Source organism: Sminthopsis crassicaudata, chromosome 2 (assembly GCF_048593235.1).
Source record: "Sminthopsis crassicaudata isolate SCR6 chromosome 2, ASM4859323v1, whole genome shotgun sequence".
Classification (NCBI taxonomy): Eukaryota; Metazoa; Chordata; class Mammalia; order Dasyuromorphia; family Dasyuridae; genus Sminthopsis; species Sminthopsis crassicaudata.
Window position 1 is genome coordinate 628,043,851 of NC_133618.1, and position 20,880 is coordinate 628,064,730.

General features: G+C 36.1%; 1 protein-coding gene across 2 annotated transcripts in view; it reads right to left on the reverse strand.

Moving 5' to 3' along the window:
• GRID1 (glutamate ionotropic receptor delta type subunit 1) overlaps positions 1 to 20,880 on the reverse strand; it is a 1,118,042-nt gene that overhangs the window by 298,441 nt on the left and 798,721 nt on the right. For both annotated transcript variants that reach the window (XM_074296389.1, XM_074296388.1), the window contains one exon: positions 10,014 to 10,067. In XM_074296389.1, coding sequence (XP_074152490.1) covers positions 10,014 to 10,067 — 54 coding nt within the window. The remainder of the gene's footprint in view (positions 1 to 10,013; positions 10,068 to 20,880) is intronic.

Here is a 20,880-nt window from a genome sequence, read left to right on the forward strand (position 1 = left end):
GAGATAAATGATTCCCCATCATTAAAGCCAAATACCCACTTATTGGGTATAACATCATAAGAACTATTTTTAGCATGGGTCATACTAGATGACCATTAATATATTGACCAAATTCAAAATATTATGTTTGTGCAATTATGTGATTATTATTTTGAGAGTAGCAAGTGAGTAGATTGAACCAAACATTACTGAAAACTTCAGAAAGGAAAACATGCTTAAAAATGAGAGAGAAGTGACAAGAATACTGAGAAGGCTTCAGGTGAGGAAAGGGTAGAGATTTAGAAAAAAGCATGTCCTAGGGATGGCTGAGAGATGACCTGGGTTGAATGAACAGAATGGGTTTCAACTTCCCCGTGAAGCTTGGGTTTTTCAAGCTTTAGTAGCTCATAAACTATTTTATCTGCTGCAAATGAATCTTGCTCCCCAATTATTTAGGGTAGTGAAGCAGAGAAGAGTTACAGAATTCTGTCCTGCCCTTGGAACAGAATGGTATTGGTTTGGGATTTTTCAATCCGCTCAATAGAACAAAGTAGCATAGTTCCACCTGATAGTTCAAAGGCCAAAGTTCCAAGCTCAAAGGGACAATAGTTAACCTTAGACATACATTTTACAGATGAGGAGACTGAGTTCCAAAGAGATTAAACAACTTGTATATGATTACATAGCCATTAAATGTCAAAGACAGATTTTGAACTCAGATTCTGTGAGCACAGACTCTATCCTTTCTTTACTATTTGACATCCCCTCCTTGACAAGCTTTAAGAGGAGACAAAAGAAGACCAAAATAGGTATTATTTGAGAAGCTGAACTGAGATCTAGGCTTTTCAGGAACCTCTCCTGCCTAGCATTCCCTAGCTCCTATCACTGTTTTACTTACTTTGGACATTTGAAATTATGGCTTCTGGATTGACACCAAAGGACCCATATAACCTCTGTTCCAAATTGGTAACTTGGGAGAAAGAATCAGAATTCAAATTTTGACTTTGGCACAGAATTCTAGAAATTGGGAGATGGAAGAGACCTGAGAAGCTTAAACAAGAGTCTATTTTCATATATTCCCAAGAAGTACATGCACAAGCATGTTTGTGTCAAGGGTAGGGAGTTGTATTTCTGAGCTTAAATCATCATCTATATAATTTTGACTCATTGCTTCTGGTTCTGTTCTCGGGGAACAAACATAATCAGTCTATTTTGCCTAACACATTATAGTTTCCTAAATACAAACAGGGAACAATTGTTCATTTCCATTTCGGTCTTCTGCAATTTAACCAGTCTCTGTATGTCATGATCATGTCATGATCCCAGGTTTCTTCACCATTTGTGTTGCTCCCTTCTTTATCTTTTCCAACTGATCAATAGCTTTCCTAAGATACCACACCTAGAAATGAGCCCAAAGTGCCAGATATGGTCTGTAGAATACAGATGGACCATGACCTCTTTTAACCTAGAAAAAAATGGCTTTTTTAATGTCTATTAAAGGCTGTGTTACCAATGTTGGATGCTAGGTCACACTAATGAGTTTGCAGCCAACTAAGTTAGTATCTATGTGATCCAAGAATATGGGACTTGCCCTTCTTGAATCACTGCAAAATGAAGATAATAATCATCCCCATCCCATCAACCTCAGTAGGTTATTGTAAGGCGAGTGCTTTGTAAACTATAGAGACGTGAGTTGGTTGTTATTATTCTCCACCCCATGTGTATCTGATTCTGTTCTCACTTCTGTACCAGGCATAATAATTACCCAGACTGGCAAGGAAGGTGTAATGACAGGGTATGGTAGGGTGCTAATAAAGCCTTTCTAGCGCATTTGATTGAATACAGCAGGTTTATCTGAATCAACCAAGGATCTGTTTGCTGGGAAAGCGATGGATGAAACTGCCGTCAGGTAGAAGCACTAACCTTTCGTTTTCAGACACGTTTGCAATACGTTGTAATTAAATCTATTTTTAAAGCACCAAGAGTGTCAGGGCTGCCTTTGCTGGGGATCGTTCTGTCAAAACTCTGTGAGATGACAGTGTACTTTTGGGGCACAATTGACTCATGTCAAAAAACATGGAGTCTGAAGCCACAACAGTGATGGTTTTTCTGAACCGCTTTCCCTGGCAAGGATTTCTAAGTTGATTGGAAATGAAGTCAGAGACCTAGACTTCCTATGACAGAAACAAGCCAATCATCCAGGCTATGAGACAGTAGCAGCCTCACAGGGGTGGCAATGAACGAAGCCAGGATAAGGGTTTTGAGGCGTTTATGTTAATATCTAGGTTCTCAATCGAGCAATCAAGCAGATAACTCTGTTAGTGAGAACAAAGATGGAAAGTAAATATCTGAGAACATCTTCCTAACACAGCTTATAATTAGTTACATGGATCCAAGGGTAGAGGGTCCAATCATGTTCCCTAAAACATAAGTTTAAGCAAGAAAGCGGAAGTGTAACAAGGTTTGCCTAATAGGCAAACCTTGTTATATCAGACTTCCATCTTTTCTTAAATCAGATATATCTTATTATAACTTGTTAGATGAGACTTGGTCTAATCCCTCTGCACCATCATTAGGAAGAGATGTGCTGTCATTTAATCAAGCGAATCCCTGCGTTTTCTAGATTAAGGTTTAGAGAGCTAAGTCTTTTCCCTTGGAGAAATGGCATCCTCTCTCTTAGCCTTCTCTGTTCCAAAACTGACATCTGTGCAGCAATACAGATCCTATCCTAAGAGATGCAAAATTGGCTGGAGTATTTCCTGAAAAAAAGCAATTTCCTTATACATAATAATACCTGTAAGGAAGTAAAACCTCACTAATTAGGACAATAATTGTCATTTAAGTATGGTTCCAGCTTACTAAAGTATACTTGAATATATTCACAACAGTAGGGCTAGAAGCTTTGTGCAGGAATGAACTTCAGGTCTGTCATGGAAATGGAAAAAAGGGGGAAAGATGGATGGATGGATGGATGGATGAATGGCAAAAAATGGCTTTTCTTCTCATTTCGATGAGAACAGCATGTACTCATAACTACATGTTACTGTCTGGCTGTGTGCTCTTGTAATTCCAATTTTCTTAGATACTATGAGATTTTTACACAGAATCTGGCAAGGTAACTCAGAACACACCGAACCCTTATTATAGTCTTTTTTGAAGCCCTAGATTCCTCCAAAGCTCAGCTCAAGCACCACTGCCTACATGAGCCCTTTCCTGATAAGTGAAAAAAATTATTATTTTTTAAAATGTTTATGTGGACCCCTCCTTTGACAGTCTGATGATTCATAAAGTCTCTTTTTCTGAATAATCTTTCTAATTGAATAAAATAAAATACAAAGGCTTGCAAAGGAAAACAGTTATATTGAAATCGTTATCCAAATATAGTTTAAAAATAAAATTTAACTCACCTCAGATTATAAACATCTAGTGTATCCCTCCAAATCTAACTTGTATTTATTTTTAATATTGTTGCTATTTACCTATATGTATGTACCTTATCTCTCTGGATGGAATGAAACCTCCTTGGAGGCAAGAACTATTTTACCATCAGAAATAGCATTTGGCATAGTTTTTTCTACGAAGCTTTTATTACTCCTCTGAGTAACTGATATCTGGGTTCCAAAAATATTAAGAATAATTCAAAGCACTTAGTGGGCTGGCCTTTTTTGTCAATTAATAAAATCAAATCCTGTTTCTCTTCCCCCTTCAGATGACACAGGGAGGAACAATAAACCAAGAGCCAATAAATACTGGATCCCAGTCTCTGATTCAAAGCCAGAAATGGTTTCCTAGACATTATTATGACTTGCTAAAAAGAAAATTTCAGTGAAGTTTGACTTTAAAGATACTTTAAATGATATTAGAAAAATAGAGAGGGCATAGGTCAGAAATATCAGATGCCTCACTGTGGAGCAAAGGTAGCACCAATCTGTTAATCTGAAAATTCAGTCCACTTCAATATACCCAGCCATTTTCCTGTGTCCGATATTGGAAAAACTATGGATGGTACACTGCGAATATGAAAATTTTCTTCTTGGCAAGTGCTCTAATGCATTTTTCATAGTGTATGAATAAGTACTATTAAATAAAATGACACAAATTAGTAGGAAAATTGCAATTTGTAATAAAAAATGTGCCTTTTTTTTCTTTTTTTCCAAATAACTAGGAGGTCTATACATATAAATTATGGCCAACTGCAGATTAATCAGATTATTCATATTTGTGAATGTTATCATATTGGAAATATTAAAAGAACACTTCTTGGTTATTTATTAAAATCTCACTATTCACAAATATTTTTAAAGAATGTTCTCACGCTTCCTCATGATTATCCCATGTGTTCCCTTTCACCTCTCTTCCAGAACTCTTTCTTGACCATTATCAAGAGACTAATGAAATCAGCACTTTAAATCAGTCCAACAAACCTATAGTGTACTATTATTATTAAGAGATCAGTGAATAAAGATGAATATGAGCAGGCTTTACAACCTATACAGTTATCTAATCAGTACCTCCCTACAACTATTCATTGTCCTATTTCTACTTCAAACCCCATATTTACTTCTTTCTTGGGTATCAGTATCAAATTAATTCTATAGTATAATTTTTTCTTGCAAAAGGTATATTAGTTGATTGCCAAATGGATAAATTCATTGTCTCTGTGACATTCCAGATACCATTCCCTGATCTCCACTCTCCTATATTTTTCCCTCACATTATACTTAAGATCAGTGTCTGTCTTATATCTTCAGTGTTCAACATTTCAATAGTGTTCAATTTTAATTGATCCATTTACTCTGGATATGACCCAAATCATCTGATACTTTAATGGACTTGTGAACTAAATGATATAAACACTTGTTCTAATGGTATATATTAGAACTCATCCATGCCTTCTTAAATTGTAACTCTTATTTGTGTATTCCCATAAATTCTCAAAATGCTGCTGAGAGAAAGTGTGTATGTTGTGTGTGTGTGTGTGTGTGTGCGTGAGAGAGAGAGAGAGATAGAGAGAGAGACAGAGAGAGAGAGAGAGACAGAGAGAGACAGAGAGAGAGAGACAGAGACAGAGACAGAGAGAGACAGAGAGAGACAGAGAGAGAGACAGCGACAGAGAGAGACAGAGAGAGACAGAGAGAGAGACAGAGACAGAGAGAGACAGAGAGACAGAGAGAGAGAGACAGAGAGAGAGAGACAGAGAAAGACAGAGAGAGACAGAGAGAGAGAGAGATGGGGGAGGAAGAAGAGGATGAGAAGACAGATGGAGTGAGAGAGATTAGAATAGTATTGGGAATGTAACAGAGGATTTTGTTAGTAAGGAGCATTAAGTTATAACTCCCTGAATCAACATAGAATATGTTATCTGAGTAGGGCTGGTTGTAACCAGAAGTAATGATCCTGAAATTTGGTGGAAAACATGAAAAGTTTTAATAAGGGATGAGACCAGGGAGTGAGTTGGGAGTGAGATATTTATTAGATATGTATCCAAAAGATAGAGGGGAATAGACATGAATAGATCATGAGCTGATCATGGTAGAGAGCACAGGAAGGAAGCATGTGCTGATTAATTTGGCTGGATAAGAGATATTTTAGAATACAATTCTTTAATATCTAACAGCAATTTGTAGATTTTATTTTTTTAAAATATGTTTTACCCTAAATGTTATCAAAGCTAATTTGAAAAGACAACTTCTTTCTCTTGTAGACTTAAAGACAAGTAGTGAGAGGGTTTTTAGTGTGGGGTAATTAAGAACTGGTGGGGAGGCAGTAGAAAGATACTGAGGAGATCTCAACTTGACAATATTGAAGTATAATCTAGCAAGAAAAGAATAAAACAAACAATCCATTTTCAATGTTTGTGAATGCCTCAGATGGGGATAAATCTGTTATTTCTTTATTTCTGTCTGGAATGACATTACAATCTTTAGAACAAGAGATTGATTAACTTTGTTTTGTTGTTTTAAAGTGGTATGCATGTGTGTGTGTCTGTATCTGTGTCTGTGAATGTGAATAAGTGATGGACTCCTTTGACAATCGGTAGAAATCTACTGATCTCTTTTCAGAATGAGGTTTTTAAATACATAAAATACAAAGGATCATAAAAAATTATGTTAAAATTAAGTTATTTTATTTCACAAATCCCGATCTAAGAACTCCTGGTCTAGATTAACACACACACACACACACACACACACACACACACACACACACACACACACAAAAGAGTTTGCAGTTTAAAATATGAATATTCTTTCAATTCTGGAAGAAAAAAGAAAAGATTAAATAGGTGATGATGTCAGTTGTATACTGAAATTATATCTGACAGATAGATGTGTATATACACATATGTATACTCATAACTATTTTAGCCTGATTTTGTTTGAATAAGAGAAGATAATGAAAGTTTGGCTGTATAATTAAACACATTCTTGTATATACATATATACACATGATATACATGTGCATATCTATACATTTATTCATATATACATTTAGTCATATGTTACTATGCATATATATGTCCATATACATAGATACATTGTAGCCAAATCTACTTCATATTTCTGCTATCTGTTATTATTAAAATAAAATTAGGCTGTGATAGTTTCTATTAAATATATTACATCATGAAGCCTTGTTTCTTACTGACCAAAATCATTATGCAATGAGAAATGAATTAAGAATACTTGCCAACATGGGTTTAGCTTTAATCTAGGATCATCCAGAAAGAAAACCATAAATTTATTTGCCTACTGCTAACGATCATGGAAAATTTCCATGGTTAATAAATGCAAAGTATCTAAGATGATGTCATAGGATGGAAAAAAGCAACTAATAATAACTAGAAGATTATTTTCCACTTGAGCCATATGGTGTTAGAAGAAGAGAGTAAAACATATGTCCAGGGTATTCAGAATGTGTCTGTATTTAATACTTAAGGGAGCTGTCTCTAAGAAAAATAGTTGACTTTATATAGAAATGCATTTACTGAATAGCATTCTGTTTCAATACTCCAATGGACCATGATTTCATTGGTACAGCTAATTAAGATTACAACCTTTTTCATTTTTGTTTAAGGCTTTTGTGAATTTATATAGCTGATATCCATCACTTAATTGATAGCTGGTATTTATATAATATACTAAGGTTTCCAAAATGCTTTAAATATTACCTAATTTGACTTTAGAAACAACCTTATGAGGAAAGTGTTATTATTATTCCCTTTTTATAGATGAGGAAACTGAACATCAGAAATGTTGATTGGATTACCTAATATTGCACAGCTAATAAACTTTTAAATGAGGATGAAAAGACAATGCTGACTTCATGAAGAACATCCTATTCACTATGTAATCAATACTCCCTACTAATCATCACATCTTTCTGTCATAAACATACATGTCAAATCTGTTAATATTTAATAATCTCAATTTTTATAAGACTTACAACAACAAAACACAAGTGTTAGTAACTGAGCCAACATAAAGCTCTTTATCACAAAATTCCACTAGAACCTAGCTTGACCTGAGTGTTCCCAGCATCTTTTTTTATTCCTGACAGAATTTGGCCCTAGGTGCTAATTAAAGAATTGAAGAAAGACTCGGAGCTTACTCTAATGTCTAAATGAAGCAGAAGAAGTTATTTATTCTCACATGAAGACTAGAAAATTTTGTAAGAAGTCAATTTGTTTTCATCTCCCTCCCTACTTACCTCATGTAGAGAATGAATGGGATCTTTTAAATGTGTCCCCCCAGCAGAATATTTTTTTCATAAACATGTAACAAACTTAAGCTGTCATAGTCGTAACTGTGATGGGTGAGGGAACATTGTTGGGACAACAGGTGCTTGTAGTTTTTACACTCTTTCAACACGTTAGAGGAAAAACAGAAATTAGCACTTAGCAAGAAAAATTAAAATATGCACTACCAGTTGGTAGACACCAATATCCTGAGACAACTACATTGCTCCAGTCCTTTCCTTCTGTCTGTCACACCTAATTATTGGCCACCTCGTAATGACTTCAAGGTACTCTAGGTCCTTTGTCTCTTTACCATATGACAGTGTCCCAACATCTCTCTGCCTCTCAACAAAATTTGTCTTCAAAATCCAATTGAGGAATATCAGGTAATGTTTTATAATGTTTCTCCTAACTATATTTGATGAAACCTAATCCTGACAAAATTATAGTTACAGAAATGTCCAAAATATTCCCCTGATTTCATTTCATCTCATACCTTGGAAATGATGAATTTTTGTGGTTAAACAGAGTGCCCATGTAGTTGCTTATTCTGGTCAGGAAAGGGCTGTTTAGTTTATCAGGCTGAGATGTGGCAAAAATAGATTCGCCTTGAAGATTTTTTTGCTCACCTCCTTATTAATAGGTCCACTGTCTCATTAATTGTTAACCAGTCAGAATTGAATGCCCACTCTTCCAAGGACATATCAGAGCATGGAGAGGCCTCCATGATCTGTCTTTGGTTTACAAGAGAAAGGCAAATGACCATCTTTTTATTAATTATTTGTTATACATATTTAATAAAATTACTAATTATAAAAAAAAGATTAGCCTTACTCCATGAAATACCAATGGAAACCTTGCTTTGGTACAAACAAGGCGTGATCCCCTCTATTGGGTAGGTTTGTATAAAGATGGGAGAGAAAGGAATGATGAGAGATTAGAAAGGAGAAGAAATGGGAAAGGAAGAAATAAAAAAGAAAAGAAGATAAAAAAGGGAAAGAGATAGAGAGGAAGACAGGGAGAGAAAGAAAAAATGAGGGGAGAAAACAAGAGAAAGTATGAGAAAACAGACAAAAAGTGGAGACTAAAAGGGATGGAGAGAGAAAAAGAGTAGGGAAAGGAGGAGAAATGAAGACAGAGAGAAAAAGGATAGAAAGAGACAGAAGGAATGAGAGGGGTAAGGAGAAAAAGAGAAGGAAAGTGGGAATAGCAAAGAAAGAAATAGGAAAAGAAAAAGAAAAGGGGAGAGTCAAAGCAAAAATGCCTGGATCTCCTCCTCCTTATAGGCTTAGTAGCAATTGTGAGAATTGTAAGTTATACTGGGAATTCAGTGGGTGTCCCTACACAATCTGAATGAAACATCAAAAACAAAACCCAGCCTCAGGTCTATGACTTAGGGTGCCTCTGAGAACAAAGAGAATTCTCTTCTTTGGAACCCAGGAAGATGCTGATAGAACTCAGACTATCAGATATCAGATGATTAAGAGGCTGCACATGGTTCTATGAAGCCCTTCAGTAAAGGGAAGGATGGATGTAATATCCCTTCTGTTAATTACATAGTGTTATAAACTATAAAAGTGCCACAGGTAAATGGATAGTTACTTTAAATGTCTGTGACTGGTTGATATAAAATGAGCACCTAAAATAATGTGGATTTATGTGGGAAGGCTCTGAAAAGTCGGCTCAGGAAGCAAACTGCTACCTGATACTATCTGCACAATTATTAGAATAAACTGACAGATCCTTTTCAACTATTTGAGCCCGAGCTAATACAGAACAATGCATCATAAAAGAATGAATTACTTCCATAATAAACCTGGCTTCTCATGGAATGAAGCTATTAGAAACTGATCAGTTAATTTAGGAGTTGCTGATAATCTCAGCTCAACAGAAGAAAGGCAAACAGTAAAAGGATGTATTAGAGTCAGATATCAATTAACATCAAAGCTACAGCCAAAGTTCTCTGCTATTGCTACTGACTGCCTAAGAGACTCTTGGGCTCTAGATGTTCTAGCTGCAGCAGTACTTAGATGTGATTAGAATCCTTCTCACCCCAAAACCCATATACAGACACAAATACTTACATGCATGAATGGGCATATGTACACACTCCTAACTATAGTGTACATTATATATAATGTATAGTGTAGTAAGTTGGGGGGAAAAGGGTTTTAATTGCTCACTGCCATGATTAAAGGGGCAATCTGGGTCTTGATGCCAGAACACCAACGTGTTGAGGGTTAAATGGGGAAAGAAATAAGCTCAGGCTAAAGCCGCCCAGACTAAGAACTCTTACCTCATTAACAAATACCCAGTGGCTGTCCTTCGAAGCCAGGTTGGTTTCCACTGCCTGTAGAAAAATGAAAAAAGAAAAAGAGAAAGGTGGTGAACAAGCAATACACACTATCAAGGATCACTGCTTGTGGATCACTTTATCACCAGTTTTCTGGACATTTTTGTTTATAAAAAGTCTATTGTCTCCCAGAGCTAGTGATGCTAGCTTTAGTTAAATGGGTATTAGCTATCCCTATGAGCATATCACCATTATGATGCTGACCAAGTAGACTGAGCCCCTAACATCAAAATGGAAGTTCCTTGATAACTACTTTTAAACCCAGTGTATCAGAATCATATAAAGCTGGAAAGGATCTTAGAGGCCATTGGCCTTCCTCAATTACAGATGAGGAAACTAAGGCACAAGGAAGCAAAGTGACTTGCCTAAGATAACCCAGGAAGTAAGTATCAAGGGTTATGACCTCCAGATACATGAATACAAAGTCAGGGTTTTTTTCATCTTACCATGGTAATGGAATATTTAATAAATATCATGCCAGGGACTCAGGATGCATGAATTCATCCTTCTCATCTCATATCTCATGCGCTAACAGTGCTAAAAGTTGCTGGGTTTTAGCAGTGCTACTACTGGGTTTATATCCAAAGGAAATACTAAAGAAGGGAAAGCGACCTGTATGTGCCAAAATGTTTGTGGCAGCCCTTTTTGTAGTGGCCAGAAACTGGAAAATGAATGGATGCCCATCAATTGGAGAATGGCTGAATAAACTGTGGTATATGAAGGTTATGGAATATTATTGCTCTGTAAGAAATCACCATCAGGAGGAATACAGAGAGGCTTGGAGAGACTTACATCAACTGATGCTGAGTGAAATGAGTAGAGCCAGGAGATCACTATACACTTCAACAATGATACTGTACGAGGATGTATTCTGATAGAAGTGGATATCTTCAACATAGAGAAGAGCTAATCCAATTCCAATTGATCAATGATGGACAGAATCAGCTACACCCAGAAAAGGAACACTGGGAAATGAGTGTAAACTGTGAGCATTTTTTTGGTTTGTTTGTTTTTCTTCCCAGATTATTTTTACCTTCCTAATACAATTCTTCCTTTGCAACAACAACAACAACAAAATTCGGTTCTGCACATATATATTGTACCTAGGATATACTATAAAATATTTAATATGTATGGGAATGCCTGCCATCTAGGGGAGGGGGTGGAGGGAAGGAGGGGAAAAATTCAGAACAGAAGGGAGTACAAGGGATAATGTTGTAAAAAAAAATTATCTATGCATATGTACTGTCAAAGAAAATGTTATAATTATAAAATTAATTTAAAAAAAAGTTGCTGTTTTTTTTTTTTTTTTTCCCCATAAATGTCATGACAACTTTAAAAGCAGGAACTGGCTTCTCAAAGTATTATAGATGGTCAATTTTTCCTTCCTAACCCTCCTATTTAGCCCCTACTTTTTCTCCTTCTTATGTAAAACCAGCTTTGACCTTTGTTTCACAAACAGTGGTCTGAGCCACATAAACATTGTCAGCAAAAAATAATCCTTTTTGGAGGGAAAAGGGAAAAAAAAAGAGTAAATCATCAATTTATCATCATGTTTGATATAATTTCTTCTAAACCCCTCCTAGGTGAACAAGGGTATGTTTGACTTGAGGAGAGTCCAGTGCTCCCAACATAAGCTTTGGATCCCAAAGAAGAGTCTGTCCTTCTTGACTTGGGTTTGTACCACCTACCCACCTTAGGTTTATGTCACCTTCATTTCCCAATATATCCTTCCTTCCATTCTCCTAAACAATAAAAAGGAGAGTAAAAAAGAAAAAGAAAAAAAAAACAAACATAACCAACAGAATCACTAATTCCAACATATGGAATCCCCTTACCTTTGTCAAGAACAAAAAGAGAACATAATGATTCTAAGAATTTCATTTCCTCAACTGCTCAGTTCTATATCCAACCTAATACAGATAAATTTTCCAGAAAGACATCTATAATAGTGCTAAAGGATTCTAGATATGAACAAGTATAGAATGAAAAATTAATAGACACAATGACTATTTCCTCAAGAGTGGGCTGAAGATTCTAAGTTGAGGAGACAGATGACTGACCATATCTTCCTCACTGACTAGGAGAAACAAGTCAATAGTGTAAATAATAGTGGACAAATGTTCATTAGGTTCTTACTATGTACCAAGCACTGTACTAAGCACTGGGGGCCCCCAAAAAGCAAAAGGCAATCCCTGCTTTAACACTCAGTCTAATGAGGAAGACAACATAGAAATAACTATGTACAAAAATGGTATTAGACCACATAAAAGGGCTTCAGGGTACCTGTGGTCTGTAATGCATGTCTTTCTCACCTTAGCCTTGAAGAAAGGCCTTCAAAATATAGATCAAATCCTACTTCCTTTAGAAAACCTCCCCTCTCCATGCTGCATTGCTAGCATGCAGGCCCTAATGAAATTACTTTGGGTGATTTGGAACATCCTTTCATTTACTTCCTCTTATATACATACATGATTCACACATCCCCATCCACACACTGCCCAGTGGGATTTAAGACCCTGAAGAAAGGAATTCTTTTATTTTTTCTTCTTATCCCTAGCACTTAGATCACTTTTGTGCACTTTGTGGACCTGCCTCTCATTAGCTATTTAGCTATAGAATCCCCCAAGACAATATTTCTGAATCTCAATCTCCTTATCTATGAAATGGGATTAGTAATGTTTGTTAGGTTTGCCTTCCCAAATACAGATAGAAATGAAGCTTCCTTCTCCCCAACTCATTACTATTGCTCTCAATAATGAAAATAAAAGATAAAACTAAATGCTCCCTTAGAAATTGTGTTTTGTTTAGTTCTGGTTGTTTCCAGTTTCCCCATTTTTCTCCCTACATTCCTATCTACATTTCTGAAACTTCCTTCCTCTGTGAGATCTGAACAATCTCTTTTCTTCCCTGACTCCTTTGAGAAGCTTCTTGCCAGGAAAAATGAAGTGTGGTCTCCAAATCAAATTTCCCCTCTTCCTTCCCCTCCCATGCCTGGCAGGGAAGGAAATCTAAAACCTTCTTTTTTCCATGAATTGAAAAGAAAAGAAAAAAAAAAAAAACTTCTAGAGAATAAAAATCTAATTTCTGACATCCATGCAGAGTCAAGCCTAAGCCCAGCTTCAAGAACAGCACCAGCACCACCCTGAAAATCTGCTTTCCTTCTGATTCTTTATCCTTTCAAGTTTCCCTCAGACCCATCAAAGTAGAAAACAAGAAAATAAGAATTGTCACTCAACAGGGATTTGGGAAAGTAATGAGTCACTGAGCCTAGCTGGGATCCTACTTGTTTGCATTTACTAAGTTTCTTATCCTGAAAGTCACACTCCCAAATTTGCTAAAACTAAGAGCAGGAATTAGGTTTATGTCCTAATTCTGAAGGAAGCTGTAGACTTCAGATTACTTGGAAGTGGGGATGGGGGAAGTTAAGAGAGTTATATGGAGCTATTCATTAAAAAATGTCAGGGCACCCAATGCAAAAAGAAATAGCTTCTGTTGGTCTCCCAGGTACTAATAAGAGAAGGTGGCCATGAGTCTTCCTGAGATGAATACCCATCTGCCAATCTTGGACCCAGACACATGCATAGCGATATATGGGTAAAAGATAGAAAAATTTGGTCCATGGAACTCTGTGAAATGAGAGGCCAATATTGTTGTCCCATTTCCTCACACAAATGATGTACCTGGGTAATTTGTTAAGTCTCTTTTTGGCACAAGGAGACAAATAGCTTTGGGCTCTCAAGTTCCCAGAGGATATAACTACTTTAGCATCTGAAATAAGCAGGAAGCATTAGAAGTTATTGCAGCTGGAAAAAAAAAAGAGAATATTTGTATCAATTAAAGAGAATCTGCCAGTTCTGATGGAAGACCCCTAAATGCCAATAACCAAGAGGGAAATGCCGGTCCCAGAATTTCTCTGTAAAAATTTCATGTACTTGAAGTTACTTGTACAGTGTGTCCCTTTGTCTTGAATGACACTTTTTAGATTTGAAGCTGATTCATTAAAGCCTCTAAACCACCAACCTCATCCTTCCTTGCCTTCCATATTCTTATCTTGTTTCATTCAGGGATGGTTCAGTGAAAATGCTAAGTCCCTTAAATGAAAAGCCATGGAGTTTCCCTCCCTTCATCTTCCAAAGAACAGAGCAGAGTCCTTGGTCACAGAAGGATCAATATGTATTACCTTCAATGGTTAGAGCAGAAAAAACCCCAAAAGTGCACCTTTTCCTGTTTCCTAGACTAACGAGTACTAGATATTCAGTAGGTAAGTAAGGGAGACATTAAATGCAAACAAAAAGCTACCTGGCCTCTCATCTGGGTAGAAGAGGATGCTCTTGCAATCATTTGCTTCACAATCAAATTTACAGGACAAACAAGCACCCTTATGATTTTTTTTTCCTCTCCTAAAGCTTAAATGTGCTAACTATTTACTATTGTCTCCTAGAGCTAAAGAATGACAACTGAGGCATGAGGAGCAAGTAATGGCCTGCAGATAAGTAATCTGTGCAAATTATATGGTGCCAAATCATCTTTAAAGTAGAGAAAAAAGTGCCACCTTTTCTAAGCATTTCCTGACATGTTCCTCCACCACCGTTCCACCTTCAATACACACATACTCTGTATTCATTTGTTATATTTCATGAATATACTTCTATATATAATATCAACTTTTCCATTGGAATGTGAGCTCTTTAAGGGAAGAGAGTCTTACTTTTTACCTTTGTGTCCCCAGAGCTTAGGAAAGAATCACATAGCAAATATTCAATAATTATTGACCAACTGTCCTACATGAGAAAAGGAGGCAGAAGATTGATTTAATTAAAAAAAAATTAAAAATTGACATGTAACTTTCTTTTTCATTTTTCCTACAATTCTCTAAAATGTTCTCATCATGAGACAGTATATTATAAATCACCATATTGTCATCATAGGTTTTATATTCAAATTTCAACTCAAATATTTTTAATTTGTATAATAAGCAAGTTTTTAATTGCTTTGGATATAATTTCACTCATTTATCAAAGATTTTGATTAGAAGAAATTTAATGTCCCTGAATCCTCAATGGTCTTGGTTATATTATCTAATCCAAGTCTCAATTTCCTCCTCTGTAAAAATGAGGTGATTGGGCAAGATGACTTCTAAGATATTTTCCCATTCCAAATCTAGGCTCCTCTGACCATTTTGGATTTTAATGATGATCCCTATGATTCTTTCCCTCTCTAAATCTAGAGATCTATGATGTTTCCAAATTTGAATGCAATGATATTGGAGAAGTCTCAACAATCACTTTACTCTGCCCTTATGGACCTTGACAAATCCTTAGAATTAGTATGCATACCCATTTAGGTCTTTAAATAAATCCACAAAGAAAAAAAAATAACCTTGGAGAGAGAACAACAGTAAAAGCTTTCACAACTTCATTAGACATCAAAGGATCCAGCACATTGCAGGAAGGCAAGATTAATAATGTTCTTCCCAATTAAGGTAAATAATCTGCTTCTGAACAGGGGGTTAACCACAAGGCAGCCATGATGGTTTTAGGTCCCTGATACTGGATCCCTGAGGCTGAAATTAGGCAGGAGAATTTATACTCAACAAGCAAATAAAAAGCTGTACATATGCCTACACACAAAAAAAGGTATCCTAAATCATGGACTTGTTCCTCATGAGAAGTGTTACTCCTTTTTCCCAGTTCAAAACATGTGAGGAATGGCTAACAAAAAGAAGGGTCTTATTTTATTATAGACCCAACTGTAGAGTGAAGACACATATCCAGAATAGTCTGTGCCCAAGGGATAGGGAGAGAGATGGGAAAAGAAACAGGAGTTCTTAATCTTTTGTGGGGTCATAGACCCCTATGGAAGTCTGGGAAATCCTATGGACTTCATCTAAGAACAATGTTTTGAAATATAGAGAATAAAATAGATTGTATTATGATGCATACTGATTATATTGATTATCTTTTTTTAAGTTCATGGAGACATGCTTTGGAGTGGCAACCGTGGGACATTTGGCCCAAAGAGAAACATGAGGGCTTGCTCCTGTTTATAAAAACAAATTAGTGAGCCAATTTGGTATGACCAGGAGCATGAAGATGATAATACTGGGGCTCCTATTACCTAGAAGCATTTAACAAACATAAAAAGGTAGTACAAGGAATACAAAGCATCCTAGAAGCATAAAGCAAGGAAAGATCTAAAAAGAGACAATCTAGCCAATCCTCTTTTCTCTCCATCAAATTAAATTGCATTGGTCACATACCCTGCTAACTTCAACACCAGAGAAAGACATTGACCAGCCTGCCTAAAGTAATATATCCCAGTGGCATCCATGCCTCCTGGGTCTTATAGCAAACACTTCTGAATATTAAAAAGAAAGGCCCTGTGCAAACTGGGGTAGTCCATCAGTGCTCCTTCCACTTTCAAAGCAGGACTACTCTCTTCAATTTGCTAAGTTATTATAAATCAAAGGCCCATTATCTTATTTGCATTTCTCACACATGTGTCTCTTTCATTTCTCTTTGAGTCAGAGAATGGAAAATAGTGAAGCAACAATATTAGCAGCAACGACAACAGGGGGAAAAATCAGCAAAAACAACCCTCCATATGGAAGTCTTCCAACAGCATCATTAAGGATTTATTTTACAAAGTGCAAATACCACCTATTATTTATGTATGCACTAATTGTTAGCCACTTATTTAGGGTTCCCCTTATACTGATGACATGTGATAATGAAGGGTTGTCGGCAATTAGCATCTTTTCAACAACCCTAACTCTAACATTAAGTAACAGTCTCTCAAAGAGTTTGACTTTTGGCATTTTTCCAATGACAGATATTGAATTGACTTCAAAGACCTACTGTTGCTTTGGCAAAAACATACTATTTAAGAACAATTCCCTTTGTTTGATGTCACCCTTTTGAAAGCATGAAGAATTGTGTGTTCCTCCATTAGCAAAGACCTGGCATAGTTATCTAGGAGTTCATAGGAGTTTGAGTTAGAGGATCTTAAATATCATGTAGCCCCTCTCTTATTTTCTAGAGGATTAAATTGCACCTCTAGAAGAATACATGACTCACTATGAGTCATGCAGCTAGCACTAACAGACTAATCATTTCATCTCCAAACCATTGCCATCACTTTCCAAGTGTCACATCATAATTATGGAATAGGCATTCAACAAGTGCTTAATAAGTACATATTAAGAAGGAGAGGGACTAAAACAAGTGTTGAAATTAGAGAATTCAAATTCCAGATCTGCTCCTTACTACTTGTATGATTTTGGTCAAGTCACTTTATCCCACTAAACTTCAGTATCCTCATTTGTAAAATACTGGTGGGAGAAGGTAAATTGGAGTAGTTGGCCTCCAAGATTCATCCCAGCTCTAAGTCTATTATTCATTTCTCTGAAATGGGAGAAGAGAAGAAATGGAAAAGTTCCTGCCTTCAAAAAACTTACCTTATATTTGGAAATAAAGTTGCCAAACAGAAACACTAAATGTAAACTAGAGGGATAGAAATAACATTAAATGCCAAAGGGATCATAAAAAGCTTCTAGCTGTAAATAACACATGAACTCTCCATTGAGGGAAGGTAGGGATTCTAATAGGTAAAAGTAAGGAGGACATAGAATTACTTCAGGCATGAGGTGCAACCTGTGAAAATTAAGGGAAATTGCAGTAGGGTCATGTCAGGTTGTGGATTGGAAAGTCCTAAGAAGTAACAGTAAATGCCATTAAAGGATTCAAGGAAACCAAATGGTATAGAATTGAAATAGCAAACTCTGGAATTATGAAAGGAAGGAAAATGTGAAGATATATCAAATTATGATATTTGGGAGATCTGGGCAGAAGGAGAGATAGAAAGATAAAGGTTATTACCATAGAAAGGAATCTCAGAATTCTGGATCATGGAGGTAGAAAACTGGTGAGATGAAAAGTTTGATTGGAAGGCAGTGTGGAAAAGTGGGATACAATTCTCAACTTGAATTCAGGAGAAACTGAGTTCAAATCCCACGTTTTGCTGATTAGCTGTTCATTCGTGTCAGACTTTTTTATAACTTTGGATTCTAATACTCCAATGATGTCCATGGAGAGAGTTGCCATTTCCTTTTCCATTAAATTAAGGTTAAGTGACTTTCTAGGATCAGATAACTAGTAAGTGCCTGAATCTGGATTTGGACCCAGGTTTTCCTGACTCCAAGTCTAACAATCTATTCTCTGAACCACCTACTTGCCTTCTGCAAGCCTTGTGAACTTCAGAAAAGCATTTAATCTCATTAACTCTAACTATAACATGAATCATACCATCTAAGGTATGCTTCCTGCCCTTCTAGCTCTAAATCTATGACTTTTGATTAGCCTTGTGTGTGACTGAGGTTAAATGAAGGTATATCCATTCACAGAAATTAAGGAAGCTGATGAATTTGGAGGTTGAGACTTTTAAGAAGATATCAACCTAAATAGGATATCAAGTTAAAATAGGAGATCAAGAGTGAGAATAAAGGGAAGGATTGTGAGCAAGATACTGAAGTCTTTTGGAAAGGAGTCAGAATTACTTGAAGACTGGAAGATGCTAGCCATAAGGATCCAAGAAGTATGGTGGAGAGCAATGCCAGCTGATAAGTAAAGCTATTTTCAAGTCAATTAGAAAAACATGTCAGGAGAAAGGAAGAAAGATCCAAATTGGACAAGATGGTCAGAAAAATTTTGAAGACACCAAGAAGTTCTAAGCTTTCTAGAGAAGAGAAAGAAATATTGAAGAATTGAGATGGGTGGGGATGGCATAGTTTATTGGGAAAATATCTGGGATTAGAATTAGGAGAGATCTAGGTTTGTACTTCCTCTGCCAATCACTAATAATGTTACCACTGGCAAGTTATGCAACTGCTCTGAACTACAGTTTAATATATAAGATGATCATTATAATTCCTAGACAACCTATTTCATAGAAGTGTCTTGAGAATATAATGAGATCATGTACATAAAATTCCCTATAAACCTTAAAGCATTAGATAAATGTCTTCTGTCTTTACAATGATCACATTGGGACACTAAAAGGTTGACATACCAACTCCTCTGAGTAGAAATCATGGGAAACATAAATAAAGAAAATAACTATGAATCAATATTTATTTATTAAGATTTTACTAAATTCCAAATGGGTCAGGTAGATGGCAAGGTGCAAAGAGTGCCAGACCAGCAGTCAGGAAAACTCATCTTCATGAATTCAAATCTGACCTCAGACATTTACACACTTTATGACCCTGGAAAATCACTTAACCCTGCTTGCCTCAGTTTCTTGATCTGTAAAGTAAGCTGGATCAGGAACAGACAAAGCATTCCAGTGTTTCTGCCCAGAAAACACCAAATGGAAGCATTAAAAGTCAGACACAATTAAAAACTACTGAACAACAAAATGTGCCAAGTACTGTGCTAAGCTGAGTGCTATGGATATATGTTGTGATACAGGAGCTACCTGCCAGTGGCTACTGGAAGTCTAACTCTGACCTGTAAAATGGATCTCTTCATGTGAGAGGATAATGATGATGATGATAATGATACAAGGAGACTGAGAAGTACTTTCATTGTCTGACCTCTCTCCTCTGCCTTTTGCCTCCAATTTATCTCATTCCCACTTTGCAACACCTGTGTCAGTAAAGGCTGCTTTGCAACTCCTTCAGATATTATGATTCACAGCTGTGGAGGTTCTCAGAGAACTGACCTGGCATGGTCCTTAACAGATATAAAAGGAGGTAAAAATAGTTCTATCCTAAAGAAGTTCACAATTTAACTAAGAAAGAAAACAAAGGAAATATCCACCTGCCAAATAAAGATAACTTTGCTTCTAAAAAAACAAATAAGCATATGTGGCAGGTATCTTCAAAGATCATTTTTAGGATATTGCCTTAGATCAGACCTTGAATACAGAAAACTTTCTTTTATTGGACTGTCTGAAGAACTCATCTTGAACTAGCTTCAACAATCATTGTAACTTCTAGTCATAAATGTCTAATCACTATGACTTGATAAAATGAAAAACTTTCCTGAATTAACAATTTAGAGGTTTGAGTTCACTCTTGAATAATAGGATGTATAAGCCTATCCATAAATGGGCATATTTCTTGAACTTATTGGTTGAAAGATAATTCACAAGATAGTTTGTATAGGGGGCCAGACATCTATATACCTATCCCAGTATGTTGTTTTCAACACTCGTTTCTTCTTGTTTATATTTGAGGGAAGGCAATGTGGAGTTTTTCTTTGTTTTATTTAGCATTGGACTTGGAGTCTGAGAAGACAGGTTCAAATTTAGTTCTAGCTTTGTGAGGCTGGATAAGTCATTAAACCTTGCTGTGACTCCAGCTTTCTCATATGTAAAATAAGGGGGTTGGACTCAATGACTTATAGGTTCCCTCTCTCAATCTAAATCTAGAAAGAGTAAATAACTAAAATCAGACCACAACACTCATTCAATGTTTCTTACTTTATTTTGTGTCATAGACCTATTTACAAGTCTAATAAAGAAAATGTCTTTTAAATGTATAGAATAAAATACATAGAATTACAAAATAAGTAAATAATATTGAAATAGCTATCTTTATGTAAAAAAAGGTCATAAGACATAATTTAATTTAGCTCTAAGCTAAGTTAGAGGTCTATAAAAATTGTAAAGTGGCTAGATTCATTCCAACCCTTCACCCTCATCATTACCAACTTATTCATCCAGAAGAAATTGTACAGCTTCAGTATGAAATATGGATAATCTTATCTCTGGATCTTGTACTCTTTCTTCTATACCAAGTTGTCTG